This window comes from Pongo abelii, chromosome 7 (genome assembly GCF_028885655.2).
Source record: "Pongo abelii isolate AG06213 chromosome 7, NHGRI_mPonAbe1-v2.0_pri, whole genome shotgun sequence".
Lineage (NCBI taxonomy): Eukaryota > Metazoa > Chordata > Mammalia > Primates > Hominidae > Pongo > Pongo abelii.
The window spans coordinates 100,539,404-100,555,029 of NC_071992.2; the positions used below are offsets into that span (position 1 = coordinate 100,539,404).

Here is a 15,626-nt window from a genome sequence, read left to right on the forward strand (position 1 = left end):
GAAAATGACTTTTCTGCTGTTGGAAGAAGGGGTCATGAGCCAAGAAGTGTGATAGCCTCTGGAACCTGGAACGGCAAAGAAATCGATTCTTCCTTGGAGCATCTAGAAGGAGCACAGCCTTATCAATATTTTGATTTTAGCTCAGTGAGATCCATTTTGGACTTCTGATCTGTAGAACTATGAGATAATAAATTTGTGCTACTATTCAACCATAAAAAAAAAAAGGAAATCCTGTCAGTTTTTGACACCATAGATGAACCTGGAGGATATTTTGCTAAGCAAATAAGCCAGGCACAGAAAGACACATGATCTCATATATAGAATCTAAAATAGTCAAATTCATAGAATCTAAGAGTGGGATGGTGGTTACCAGGAGCTTGGGGAGATGTTGGTCAAGGGATACAAAATTTCAGTTAGACAAGAATAAATTTGAGAGATCTAATATGCATCGTGGTGACTATAGTTAATAACAATGTGTTTGCCTTCTTGAAAATTGCTAAGAAAACAGAATTTGAGTGTTCTCATCACAAAAAAAATAATGATCAGTATGTGAGATAATGCATGTTAACTGGCTTGATTTAGCTATTCCACAATGTATACATATTTCAAAACAACGTTTTGTAAACAATAAATATATAAAATTTTTAATTACCAATTTTATTTAAAAAATTTGTTTTGTCTTAAGCAACTACATTTCTGGTCATTTGTGACAGTTAGCAATGGAAACTAAGGGAATGCAGTGCATACAGATGCTTGTCCTGACTCTTTCCTTAATCTAAAATGACTAAAGTAGGTTCCTGCTTATTGTGCTTCTCAGCAACCTGGGTTTTTGCCTTACTATCCTTTATCACAATACGGAATTATTTGTTCCTTTGTTTGCCCATGTTTCGCTCTAGGCCAGGGACTGTCTTCTGTGTTACCAGTGCTGACCCAGCCAGTCCATTATAAGCTTTCAACAAATAGCTATTAGTTTTGAGTTAAGTGAGAGGACATTCCTAGTCAGCAAGACAGTGTATGTCAGAGCCAAGAGGCAGAGAAACATGTGGGTACATTTGAGAGGCTATAAATCAGATGACTGTTGTATGAAGAGAATATTGGATTGCAAGCAGATTTACAGGCCTAAACTAGGTTAGAGGCAGGGACAATAAGAAATGGAGAGATTCTGGTGACTTCACATTGTGGAAGTGACAGAACCTGGTGCTGAGTCTGGGAATAGGAAAAATTATCAATGACTGCCATATTGCTGGCTTGGTAAATGGAGTAGATAGTGGTGATTTTCACTTAGAAGTTATCAAAAGGGAGAAAGAATTGAGAGGAATGGTAAATTCAATTCTGGACATGAATAAGATGCCTGTGGGACATCCTAGGGTAGGTCTCTGGAAGCCTGTCGGAATTATAGGTTTGGAACCCAAGATAAAGTTGAGGGCTTCCTGTTTGACTTGGATATGGTTGATTTATGAAGTTTATGTAAGGAAAATGGTTTTTAGCAGAAAGAGGAACAAGAATGGAACTCTGAAACACTAGTAGTTCAGTGGCAGAGGGCAGAAGAAAGGGAAAATAAGAAGAGAAAAGCCTGAGGGTATGGTAACACCAAGACTAGAGAATGATGTTTAAGGGAAGAGGGAGTAGCCAACCAGTGTCCAGTGCTACAGAGGATGCAACAGGACTTAATAGTGTCCACTGGTTTTAGTAACAGAGGTAATTAATGTTCCAGAAAACATTTTGGGCTTTTAGACAGTTTATACTAAAGAATTACTGGAGCAGAGTATAATAATCGTTTTTAAGTCCTTTACTTAATGTTGTCAAATTACAAAAAGATGAAATTAGTTTTCAGTCCAATAGCAGCATATGATTGTGACCAACCATCTCACAGCATCAGAAGTAGCATGGCATCTCTGAGTTTATGTCCCGACTTTATAATATTTAGTGCCCTTGGGCAAGTTACTCAGCTTTGGTTTCCTCTTTTGCAAAAATGGGACAATAATATTACCTACCTCAGGTGGTTATGTTTAAAGAAGTTATCAAAATGAGTTTTTACTTTTAAAGCACTTAAACAGCATCTGGCACATAGTAAATGCTACATGGAAGTGTTTGTTGGATAACTGACAGATACATAGAGAGATGGATACATACATGTATACATGCATACATAAAATAAATGTTGGGTATTCTAATTTTTTTGTATTTTGCAAATTTGAAAAGTAATGAATAGTATTTTTTTTCAGTCAACTTTATATATATACTTGACATACATTAAAATGTTCCTGGCCAGGTGCAGTGGCTCATGCCTGTACTCCCAGCACTTTGGGAGGCCAAGCGGGCAGATCACTTGAGGTCAGGAGTTCGAGACCAGCCTGGCCAACATGGTGAAACCCCATCTCTACTAAAAATAAAAAAATTAGCTGGGCCTGGTGGTGGGTGCCTATAATCCAGCTACTCGGGAGGCTTAGGCAGGAGAATTGCTTGGACCCAGGAGGTGAAGGTTGCAGTGAGTGGAGATCACGCCACTGCACTCCAGCCTGGGCGACAGAGAGAGACTCCATCTCAATCAATCAATCAATCAATCAATCAATAAAATGCTCCTATTTTAAGCAAACAGTTAAATTAGTTTTGATAAATACTTGTACCTGAATGACCATCACCTCAACCAGATGTGGAACATTCCCATCACCCCAAACAGTTCCCTTTTGCCTCCTCCCAGTCAGCCCTCAACTTCATCCTCAATCCCAAGCAACCATTGCTCTGCTTTCTTTCCTGTGAATTAGAATACTCTTTTCAGAGTTTCATGTCAGTGAAGTTGTACTCTGTGCTTAGCTTCTTTCACTTGGCATGTTTTTGAGATTCATTCATATCGTTGCATGTACCAATGGTTCATTCCTTCCACTCCCCGAGTGGTATTTTGTTTTATGGATGTACCACACTTTGCTTATGAATACATTTACTCTACTAAATGTATAGTTTTGGTTGTTATGAATACTGCTGTGAATTCATGTATAAGCCTTCATATAGACACATTTTTATTGTTTTAATGTGTATTCCTTTGTTATTCCTTTATTAACTCATTAAAAGTTTGAAAACTTTTTCAAGAATGTTAACTTTTTTTGTTTTTGTGAGTTGTATCTTTTGTCCGTGTTTTATTTTGTGGTTTTATGTTTTCTTTTATATGTTTTAATTATTGAGATAGTGAAATCTTTTTTATTTCTTCCATATGTGTAACATTTATAAGTTCCCGTGAAGGAAATTTTTGACATTTTGCTGTATATGCATGTATGTTTGTGTATGTGTGTGCTCAGTAATTTTGGGAGTTTTAATCAGTTTTGAGAATGGGCTATTGGGCAGTTACAAAGACAGCTAACATGAAAGTTGGGGTAAACTCAAGTCATAGTTCATATTCACTATAATTCAGGATTTTTTAGATTATTTTAAAATCCATGTACATTCTAGTAGATTCTGTCTTGTAGATTTTTCTTGAATATGACAAATCTAGGTTCCTGACACCATTTGTTATCCTTTAGGCAATGAAATCTTGTGTATAACTTAGTTTTCTGATTAGCTTAGGTTTATCTCTTTGTTGTTTTTTTGTTTGTTTTTTTTCTTTTTTTTTTTTGAGACAGAATCTCACTCTGTCACCCAGGCTGGAGTGCAGTGGTGTGATCTCGGCCCACTGCAACCTCTGCCACCCAGGTTCAAGCGATTCTCCTGCCTCAGCCTCCCGAGTAGCTGGGATTACAAGCACCTGCCACCACGCATGGCTAATTTTTGTAGTTTTAGTAGAGACAGGGTTTCACCATCTTGGCCAGGCTGGTCTTCAACTCCTGACCTCGTGATCCACCCTCCTCGGCCTCCCAAAGTGCTGGGATTACAAGCATGAGCCACCGTGCCTGGCCCTGTTATTTATTATTATTATTTTTTTTTAATTTTTAAAATTTTTGTAGAATTTAATACCATGCCCAGCTATGCCAGACACTCTTCTATTTCAAATATTATACTCATTTAATCCTCACAGCAACAATATCTTCATAGTTATCTTACAGATGAGGAATTTGAGGCTAAGTAGCTTGCCCAAGGCCACACAGCTAATAAGTGGGGTCTCCCTCAGAGCCCATGTTCCTAAGCTTTATGCTGTGTTGCTGACAGGGTGAGGTTAAAATATGGAGGCCGGGCACTGTGGCTTACGTCTGTAATCCCAGCAATTTGGGAGGCCGAGGAGGGTGGATCATGAGGTCAGGAGTTCGAGACCAGCTTGGCCAACATAGTGAAACCCCCTCTCTACTAAAAATACAAAAATTAGCCAGGTGTGGTGGCATGCGCCTGTAGTCCCAGCTACTCAGGAGGCTGAGGCAGGAGAATTGCTTGCACCCAGGAGGCGGAGGTTTCAGTGAGCCAAGATTATGCCACTGCACTCCAGCTTGAACAACAGAGCAAGACTCTGTCTCAAAAAACAAAAAAAAAAGTAGGTGCAAATCTCAGGAGTAGAATAGCGGATTCACACTTAATCTTTCTCCTGTTTTAGGAAGTTAATACTTAAAAGAATTATTATTTATTTTTTCTTTTTTTCCTTTTTGAGACGGGGTCTCACTCTGTCACCCAGGCTAGAGTGCAGTGGTGCAGTCATGGCCCACTGCAGCCTCAACCTCCTGGGTTCCAGTGATTCTTCGACTTTAGCCTCCCAAATAGCTGGGACTGCAGGCACATACCAACTTGTCTGGCTAATTTTTCAAATTTTTTTTGTAGAGATGGGGAGCTCTCTCTGTTATCCAGACTGGTCTCAAACTACTGGGCTCAAGCAATCCTCACACCTCAGCCTCTCAAAGTGCTAGGATTACAGGCATGAGCCACTGCATCAGCCAAGAAAATTTTCAAAGTTTGCAATTGAAAATGTAGGCAAGCAGTCTCTAGATCTTAATAATTTATAGGTTTCTGAGGTTCAGCATTGTTGTCCTAGTTAAATAGGCACTTTATCAAATATCTTTTTTTCATTTGAGTCATCTTTGATGATTTCTATTGGTAAGACAATAGAAATGAATTTCCTTTTTTAAAAGTTTATACAAAGTTTATTAAAATTTTTTTTAAAAACTTTAAAGCTTATGCATTTCAAAAATATCAAATACAGTAGCAGTTAGTTTGGAGTGACAAGACGACCCCTGAAGATTTTTTAAGGAGAGATTTCCTTGTGGTAGAGTAGTGACTGGGAATTGAAACATGCGGCTTCTGGAGGGAGCACTTTGCGTCTTTAAAGTAAGTTATTTATTCTTCTATATTTAATTTCCTTATTGATTTGGTAGCCCCTACAGACCCACGAAAACACATAGTGGCCTCTTCCAGGAACTATTTCCTGTTTGCTCCCACCTTAAGTAATCTCTCATTTTTCTATCTCTTATAACATTTTGTCTACTTTAGGTACTGTTTCATTTTTTAAACCTCATTCTATAAAGTGTTGGTCACAATCCCAGAGCTTTAGACATGTATGCAATTTTTTGTTACTGTTTATTATTTTTCAATAATAAATGGAAATTAAGATCTTTCTGTTTTTTCAGGCCATTTTATACACTTTATATGAAACTTCCTGTAGACCATTGTTATTTGAATTGCTTCTTCAATGCAGTTATATAACTTGGAAACTTTTGGCTGTGCACCAAATTTATTTAAAGTCGTTTGAAATTATATAAGTCCATTTGAAAGTGTTTTACCACAAACGTATTTATGAATATGCAGTTAATGCTAAATTCCACCTTGATCATTCATTAGTTTTGTGAATCTGTTTCCAATATAACAGGGAGAACACTAAAGCTGCCATGAGCATTAAATTAGATAATGTCTCTGTAAGATTCTATTACACAATTATCCTGTTACTGGCTTATAAAAGGTTCCTCTTAATTGTGGATTGAAATAAAACATTCTGCATTAACATCTAAAGATATAAATTATCTTTAACAGTGTTTAAAATTAGATAATAATTAGTCCAAACCTCATCATGAAATAGATCAACATAAAGTACCATGTGGCTCAGTTGAAAGCAAGTTCTTTCAGTTTTCATTTTAATTCTCATTAAAATACTCTATAGGCAATTTTGGAGCATCAGTTGGGGTCCTTCCCATCTTATTTTCAAGTGGAACTGATTGGTTTTATATAGTACTTCTGTTGTACATTTTTTATTTTGGGATTCTGGCCTGCTTCATCGTAGTGTTCGTTTCTGAATCACAGTAGCTAAACTATTGAGTGCACATGTATTGACTTCTGTGATTTTGGAAGACAGCAAATAAAGTACCTGCTTTGCAGGTGAAGAACCTGAAAGACAGGATGTTTCCTATTATTGTTTTGATATTAGCCTTTTTAATACAACATCATGGTCCATCAGAAGAACAACCCTGAGCCAATGAGCCTCAGCTAATCCTAACTCAAATAAAGCTACCACATAATGTCTCTCCCTTTCCACAGTTAACACCGGGTCTTAGTGGACTCGTTTGTTCAAATGAAGGGATGTGGCCTCATGATTATTAAAGCCGTTTTTAGCACTTATGGACTACCTATCTCAGCTTTCCTGGTTCATTTGTCTTGAGCACCTCTTAGCAGCATTGCAAATTTTAATTTTGTTCCACCTATAGACATTGTTTTGTTCACCTTTGGTTATCATATTTTTAGAACAGGATTTAATATTTGGAGGGGAGATCTAATTCTTTCAGAGGAATATTTTTGTTTGTTTTTTTCTGTAAATTGAGTTAATGTGATACAATTAGATGCTTCCTTTATGGCTGTATAGGTAAAATCCTATGAGAGTAAATGTAGCCTTTTAAAGTAAATATGATTAAGAAATGCATCTACTTATTCAACAGTTACAGTGGCAAGCATGGGTTGGGAATGGTGACTTGCTTTGCTCTCCACCTACCCCTTGTCTGTACCCAGGCAGCTGTCCAGGGCTGGAGGAAAATGCAAAATAATGCTGATAGGTCTCACTTTATATTCATGATCACCAACTACAAAGGGGCCAGTAGTGCTGTCCAGCATTCCTTCCATGCTACCTATTGTCTTGCTTTTGTATATAAGTATTTCGCACTTTCTTCTCTCCTCTCAACCATTAATAGCTCCTTTCCTTTCTCCCCCATCCCAATGCTGATGAGAGAATAAAAATCAACCAGAAGGAAATGTCTAACCTTTCTCCCTACCTGGTCTACTAATGTACCTATGCCTGTACCCAGGTACTCTGCTGGACTTCAGTTATTAATATGCCCTGTTATTATCTAAGGACAATCCTCACTTATTGAATTCACATCCTGCCTTGCCTACTTATGGCCATCTCTAGCAGTCGTCCCTTCTCTCTTCTGCATTGTTAATGATTCCTCTTTCTTCTTTACCAGATCATTCCTATCAGCATACTCACATGTTGAAATAGCTCCCATCTTTAAAAGGAAAAAAAACTTCCTGGAGACCCCACAGTTCCCTAAAAATATTGCCCCATTTCTCCTTACCTCTTTGCAGCAGAACTCTTCAAGAGTTGTCTACTCTAGCTTTCTTTCCATTCTTTCTTGAAATTTCTCCATTAAGACTTTCAGCCCCACCTCTCTGCCAAAACAGCTCTGATCAAAGTCACCCATGATCTTTCCAAAGGCAAATCACTGATCAGTTCTCACTAACTTGCTCTGACAGCAGTACTTGATATGGTCACACTTTCTTACACTCTCTTCCCTTGGATTCCAAGACCCCACACTTTCTGATTTTCTTCTGACTTCAGTGTCAGGTTGCTCCCTCATTTCCTGGACCTTAAGCTTCCCCAGAGTTGGTTCTTAACCTTCCCTTATATGCTCTCCTCCTATGTCAAACTAGTGGATTCCATCTTGTGGTATAAAATGTCTATTTGCTGAAGACTACTGAATTTATATCTCTAGCTTGGATCTCTCCCCTAAGCCACACACTCTCGTGTCCAGTGGTCTTGATTTCTCCTTGTGGATGTCAGAAGGTCCAAGGCCAGTTTCTTTATTTCCATTGCCCCAAACTGGTTCCTTCTGTAGTATACCTTATCTGTAATTGCTCTTATCAAAAACTGAAGTCATTTCTGATTCCTCTCTAGGGACCTGCTGCTTGCCATACCTTCAAAATATATCCAGAATCTTACCATTTTTCACCATCTTCATAGCTACCCCTCCATCCAAGCCACTACCATCTCCCGCATGGATTATTGCCATCGCCTTCTTGTTGGTCTCCTTTCCTGTCTTTATCTCCTTTTTCCATTTTCCCTCTCATTATTCTGCCACACTGGCCTGCCTGCCTCTCCTTGAAGAAGCTAAGCATCCTTCACACTTCAGAGCCTTCATGCTTGCTGCTTCCTCTGCCCAGAATGCTCTACCACCAAACATTCACAGGGGTCTCCTACTCCATTCAAATGTTCAAATGTCACCTTGTCAGAGAGCTCTTTCCCTGAAAATCCTGTTTGATATAGCACCTTCCTCTTGCCTGCATTCTCTCCAAACATAATTATATGTATATTATTAACTTCCCTCTCTTATTTGAGGGCAGGGACTTTGTTCTGTCACATCTATATCTTTAAGACCCAGAACCAAGCCTGGAACATTTTGGTGTTAAATGAATGGAGGAAGGTAGTGGTGATAGTGGTGGTGGTGGTGGTGGAGATTCATGGTATTATTCTGTTAGGTATTAAAGCCCCAAATTAGTTTTTAAAGAATTCACACACAACTTTTTCAAACACTATATAAAACAAGGTAAGTCTGTATACACATAAACTTTAACCAATCTTAAACACAGTCTTACTCATGATCCATTTCAACCTGTATTTGATGATGAGGCTGACTAGCCAACATTTAAGTAATCACTATGCAGTAGACATTGTGGTAAGATTATCCAGTTTAATTCCCACAATACTCCTTTCAGTATATGTTATACCATTTTATGAAAAAGGAAATGAGGCTTAGTGAGCTTACAATGAGGCCAGCTGAAAATAGGAAGTGGCAGCCCTGGGATTGGATCTCAGTGTGTTTAGCTTCAGAACTTCTTAAGAATGATGGGACTGGCTGGGTGCCATGGCTCACGCCTGTAATCTCAGCACTTTGGGAGGTCGAGGTGGGTGGATCATCTGGGGTCAGGAGCTCGAGACCAGCCTGGCCAACATGGTGAAACCCCGTCTCTACTAAAAACGCAAAAATTAGCCAGGCGTGGTGGTACACACCTGTAGTCCCAGCTACTTGGGAGGCTGAGGCAGGAGAATCACTTGAACCCAGGTGGTGGAGGTTGCAGTGAGCCAAGATCACACTACTGCACTCCAGCTTGGGCAAGAGAGGGAGACTGTCTCAGGAAAAAAAAAAGAATGATGGGACTTTCTAAAATAAAAGCCTCCTGGAGATTCTTTTACATATGATCTGTACATGTTGGTCATTTATATGTTTACATACTTAAATAGTAAAGTATTTGAGAAATAATGTTTAGTTTTAGAAACTAGGAGTTAAACGTTGTGATTGTTAAGCAGTAATAAATATAAATGATAAACAAGACACCTTTTTAAAACTCTGAGCTAAAATTTAAATCTCATGGCACTTTGCCTAATGACCTAAGCTAGATCTTGTGGTCTGGTTCATACAAACATGTTCTGATACCAAAACCAGTGTGCTGTTGCTATGGCTGTGAATGCTTTTGTGTGTGAGTACATAGATACCAATAACACAGAGCCATGGCTTGGAGTTGTCTGAGTTACTTCTCTAGAGAGAGGAAAGTGAGAAATGAAACAGCTTCAGATTTGTACCGTTAACTTTGCAGTCATGTATTGCTCTTCATAAAAACAGCCTCGAAGTCAAGAGTAAAAATTCTATGAAGGTAGATAAAAAAAGAAGGGAATTGCTGAGTACAAGGGAAGAAGGTATCAATGAAACAAACCATGGCTAGTCCTGCTGTTAATTTTCTGTTTCTCTAGAAGGGACAGTGCCAAGTTAGAGTTGGGGATCAAAGAGCCCCACTCTCCTGCTTTTCCTTCTTCTGCCGTATCCTGCTTATTCTCCTGGTCCACTGAGGCATGAATCCCCTTCCTGAGGAAGACCTGAATGATGGGACAGTAGTAACCTGGGGGTTTTGGTGGCACATACAAAAAAATGTGTCTGAGAGAACTGACATTTCTCTTAAGATCTCAAATGCCTGTACAGTGAGTATAGCTGTCAGTGGCACCTTCTCCAGGGGGAAGGTAGGTCCAGACTGCAAGCACTGTGCTGAGCTAGGTTTTTACAGAATCAAGAAAGTAGTAATGCTCTCTGGGAGAGCTGTTAGCAATTATACGAAGCTGGGAGAGCTGTTAGCAATTATGCGAAGCTAAATCCTGTTCATTTAGATATTTTAGATAATGTGCTGAAAATTGCCAGTAAAGACACAAATATTTGTTAACTACTATGAATCTTAAAATGTGGCTCCACATTCCAAATATGCTATTGTCTAATCCACTCTGAAAACTTCTTTGAGGTTCTCTTTGTTCTTTTGGGAACAAACATCAAAAACGTGAATTGGAACTAATCAGAGGAATTGTTTGTTGAATTCATAACATGATAGCATATATTGTTTTGTTGATCTTATCTAATGTGAATGCAACTACCAAGTTTTTGTATAATAGTTGCTAGTGCAATCTTGAGCTATTGATTCTGATTTCTTGCTGATTTTATGCTTTGTGTTAGGATGGCATGATTCATTCCTCTATTTTCATTATGAATTTAAAAATGTAGATATTTATTTCAAGGTATTATAAGTGTGCATATAGTTCAGAATTTCCAAATGTCTTAATTACCAAAATAAACTGCTGAGATGTAATTCTTTCAAATTTTAAAAAATAAGTAATACATCTTTAGATGAGACTGTTTATGAACAGAGAAATAAGATAGGAGGTGACATGGGTAGGCAATTAGTAGCTCCTCCTCAGGATTACTCCATAAGGTGACACAAAGTATTCTTATTGTGTTCTTTTATTTTTGCAGGCTTTGTGTCATGACCTTAATTTCTTTTTCTGTTCCAACATCTGCTAGCTTTTAAATGGAATAATTTCTTTGGTATTTGCAGTGTTTGGGAGATGCTTTGAACATGCTCAGCTATTGTCCCCAAGCAACTGACTGGGTCAAATTTGAGATTGGACTTGCTGTGGACTTAATAATCAACCCTTTTTGGCTTTAAAATATGACTTGCCCTTTATTTCACTGTTCTCGTTGTCTTTCCTAAACAGGCTGCTGATACTTTGGCTGTGAGGCAAAAAAGGAGAATTTATGATATTACCAATGTCTTAGAGGGAATTGACTTGATTGAAAAAAAGTCAAAAAACAGTATCCAGTGGAAGTAAGTTACAAACCAGCACCCTCTTCTGAAACCTTTATTTTTCTTCTCAATGCTCTGTAAAATTTGACCTTCCCAGTGTTTCTCTCTCCCAAATCCTCTATTTCAGTCAGGCCCCTCAGCTTTCCCTGAACACACCTCTCTGGGCCTCTTTGTCACTCCTGTGTGGGGTGTTCCCTTGCTCTCTTGGATGTTGGGTTTTCACTCTTAAAGTTCATATCTTACTTTCTCCCTCAAGCTATTACTCATTTGGCACACATTGCATACTGTCTTGTATTAATCTCTTCCTAACTCTTTACCCGTCCTTGAGAGCAAGAACTACTTTCATAGGAATTTGTACTTTGTAAATAGTAATTGATTGAAATTCATGTTGTCATTAATTGTGGCCTGGTTATATGTTTGAATGTAACAGTTTCTGTTCTTCTAATATGTCCCCTTTGACCATAGTTTTTGTCTTGTTTTGTTTTAGCCAAAATTCCACCAAAACATTAAAAAGTTGTAATTTATTTTACCAGCAACTCAGTCACATCCTGAGACTGCTAGGTGTGACTGCTGAGCACACTCTTTTGGTACCTAGTCACCAACCAGTCTGGCCTTCCAGATGACAAAAAAACACTGTAGGGAAGATTGAGAATTTTTGTAATTTGGTTGTTCTTGCCAATAAATTTTCTAAGCAAGAGGTATGGTGTTTAAAATTTTTAAGGATTTTAGTGTTTGATTTTAAGAGTGTAAAGACTTCTGCCTTGAATATATTACTAAATAAGTCAGTTTTATTACAGTAAAAATTAAGTGATATTAACCTAGATCTGATACTGAGGATATTAATTCTCATATGTTTTTAAGAGGTGTAGGTGCTGGCTGTAATACTAAAGAAGTCATAGATAGATTAAGATATCTTAAAGCTGAAATTGAAGATCTAGAACTGAAGGAAAGAGAACTTGATCAGCAGAAGTTGTGGCTACAGCAAAGCATCAAAAATGTGATGGACGATTCCATTAATAATAGATATCCTTTTAAATAAGTTATGCATATACATATAGCTTTGGAATATGTATGTATACATTATTTCAGTCTGAAGATCATTCACTTTGTTTTTAGACAGTTAAGTTTTATAAGTAAATATGACATTTTAATTTTATTATATTCTTATAATATATACTAAGATTTTCTAAATGTTAACTTTTTAAGTTATATAGTACAGATCCATTATCATCATTCCTGTGTTGCACTGAGGGGGAAAAAGAGATTAGTCGACTTTTGGTCTACCTATTGATAGAATGCAGTATGCTAGCCAGTGTCCTTAGGAAATCTGTGAATATTAGAAGCCATTGTTAAGTACATTTGTATTTTTAAATAATTATGTTCAGTGTTCTGAAGTATAAAATTCAGCAGCTCTCAAAGTTTTGAAAATTTTTCATTTAAAGATGAGATATCATGTGTCCACAATCAATCCTTGATACTTTCTGCCTAATATGAACCCCAAAATAGTTCCTACTGGAGAACAGGGGTCTAAGTCGCGTGTGCCTATCACCAATATATATTTGGGGAAAAAGTTATTATATATAGTATAATATATAATATATAAAAAATATATATTTATATATAATATATAAAAACATTATTTTATATATATATATAAACACATATCCATGTGTTTCTTACCACTGTCTTCTCTTAAATATCTGTGATTCTCTTAGTTTATGAACTTACCTGTACTCTTAAAAAAACTAACCACATTTTACCTTGTAGTACCTCATGAAATTTTGACTAATGTATACAATATAATTTACTTTTCACGTTTTCCTGTATTTGGTGAACAAGTCCATTATCTCATTTGTTATTTCCTTTCTATGGATCAGAGCCCCTTAACAGTTTGAGAACAATGGGAGTTTTCAAGCTGTGTTCTGTGGAGCTCTGAAATTCAAAAGCCATTTATCTATTTTATCTTGGACTTCGCTGCCCTGCTTTACAACATGCTGGCCATTCCCATTGCCCCAACCATGGTTATGTGTGATATATATAAAGTTTTCTGTATATTATGGTATTTTGACATCTCCATAAACCTTTCTGGCTGAGGAGAGACTGCCCATCCTGGGACTAGTCACTTCTTAGAAACAGCATGGGCTCATATCCTTTGTAGGGACATGGATGAAGCTGGAAACCATCATTCTCAGCAAACTATCGCAAGGACAAAAAACCAAACGCCGCATGTTCTCACTCATAGGTGGGAATTGAACAACGAGAACACATGGACACAGGAAGGGGAACATCACACACTGGGCACTGTTGTGGAATGGGGGGAGGGGGGAGGGATAGCATTAGGAGATATACCTAATGCTAAATGGCGAGTTAATGGGTGCAGCACACCAACATGGCACATGTATACATATGTAACAAACCTGCACATTGTGCACATGTACCCTAAAACTTAAAGTATAATAATAATAAAATTAAAAAAAAAAAAAAAGAAACAGCATGGGCTCAACCAGGAGCATCCCTTTGATATATAAACTAACCAGTCCAGGTCCAGACCTCCTCTCTCCAGTCCATACACCCCAGGTGGCAATATTCCTCTGCCTTAATCATCCCAGGGCCAGGTACCAGACAACTAGGGGACTACCTGCGTAGCTTAGAGCCCACCAAAGTTATCCAAACTAAGCGAAATGCAGGGGCTCACACCTGTAATCCCGGCACTTTGGGAAGCCAAGGTTGGCGGATCACCTGAGGTCAGGAGTTTGAGACCAGCCTGGCCAACAGGGTGAAACCCTGTCCCTACTAAAAGTACAAAAACTAGCTGGGCATGGCAATGTGCATCTGTAATCCCAGCTACCAGGGAGCATAGGAGAATTGCTTGAACCCAGGAGGCAGAAGCTGCAGTGAGCCAAGATCACACTACTGCACTTCAGCTTGGGCGATAGAGCAAACTCCGTCTCAAAACAAAATTATCCAAACTAGCTAATCGTAGTGTTCTCCCTGCCCTGCATTTTTTTTTTTTTTTTTTTTTTTTCCCTGAGATGGAGTCGCTCTGTTGCCCAGGCTGGAGTGCAGTGACACAATCTTGGCTCACTGCAACCTCTACCCCCGGGTTTAAGCAATTCCTCTGCCTCAGCCTCCAGAGTAGCTGTGATTACAGGCGCTCGCCACCATGCCCTTCTAAGTTTTGTATTTTAGTAGAGACGGGTTTCACCATTTCTAGACTAGACTTTTTTTATCTGTCCATGTGTGGCAGCCCGTCTGTGCATATGGTCAGGCTGGTCTTGAACTCCTGATCTTAAGTGATCCACCTGCCTCGGCCTCCCAAAGTGCTGGGTGGCTTGAGCCACCATGCCCGGCCACCCTGCATTTCTTTTCCCAAGGAAACCCCAATAAAAGCTCTGGGCTAATGCTTTCCCCTTGCTCCTGTCTTCTGCCTCCTGACCACCTTGTTGTCTTAACCATGTGGCCCTGAGTAGCCTGCCCTGCCTCCCGTCACTAGGACCTATGAGTATAATACTTTGTTTTTCTGAGCCTTTCTTTTCCTCTGTGTCCTCTTGTGGCCATACCTGATCATTTAATACAAGAACAAAAAATAACGATCACAGAAAATTCCTGATGTGGAAGCTGATATGGTTGCTGTTGGCCTCCTTTTCCCCATCCATTCCCTTCCCCCAGAAACCTTTGCCTCCATGAAGAATGTGCACTGCTTTCCATCTCTCTCCTAAGGGTCCTCAAATGTCACAAAAATCAGAATGGCTTCTTCTAAGAGCAAAGGATGGGAACTCCTTTAATTGTCTTTACCTTTCTAGACTAGACTTATTTTTTTATCTGTCTATGTGTGGCAGTCCCTCTGTGCATATGGTCATTTAGTTATTTTGACCTTCAGATGTATTACCTTAATTTAAATGCCTACGGCTTGATATAAATGTTGTTCCTTAACTCCTATGACAGCACATTTTCCTATGTAACTCATGAAGACATCTGTAATTGCTTTAATGGTAAGTACCATTAGACTTTTCCTTGCATTCTTCCTCTCATCAACCTATTTAGTGGAGAGTGATTTAGAATTCCCTGTGCCCTTATCCTGTCATTTTCAGAAGTTGTGGACACTGTGTCTCACTCCACCATGCCATGTATTGATAGACTGCTTTTGTTTCTGTTTTCATGAGAATAGCTGCTTTTCACGGCATTCAGTTCATTAGCTCCACTGGTAGGCATCAACTGTGTGTGGAAGGGGAAGGGGACAGGGACAGAGGGCAAAAGCTAAATCAGGGCGGGATTAAGCAACTTTCATTGTCACACAGTCACAGAGTTAGTGACCAAACTTGAACTAGAACATGGTT

At 38.6% G+C, this 15,626-nt stretch overlaps 1 protein-coding gene across 2 annotated transcripts in view; it reads left to right on the forward strand.

Moving 5' to 3' along the window:
• Positions 1-15,626, forward strand: part of LOC129061069 (transcription factor E2F5) — a 38,429-nt gene that overhangs the window by 14,865 nt on the left and 7,938 nt on the right. For both annotated transcript variants that reach the window (XM_054561807.2, XM_054561808.2), the window contains exons 2-4: positions 11,201-11,310; positions 12,151-12,312; positions 15,238-15,281. In XM_054561807.2, the coding sequence (XP_054417782.1) occupies positions 11,201-11,310; positions 12,151-12,312; positions 15,238-15,281 (316 nt within the window). The remainder of the gene's footprint in view (positions 1-11,200; positions 11,311-12,150; positions 12,313-15,237; positions 15,282-15,626) is intronic.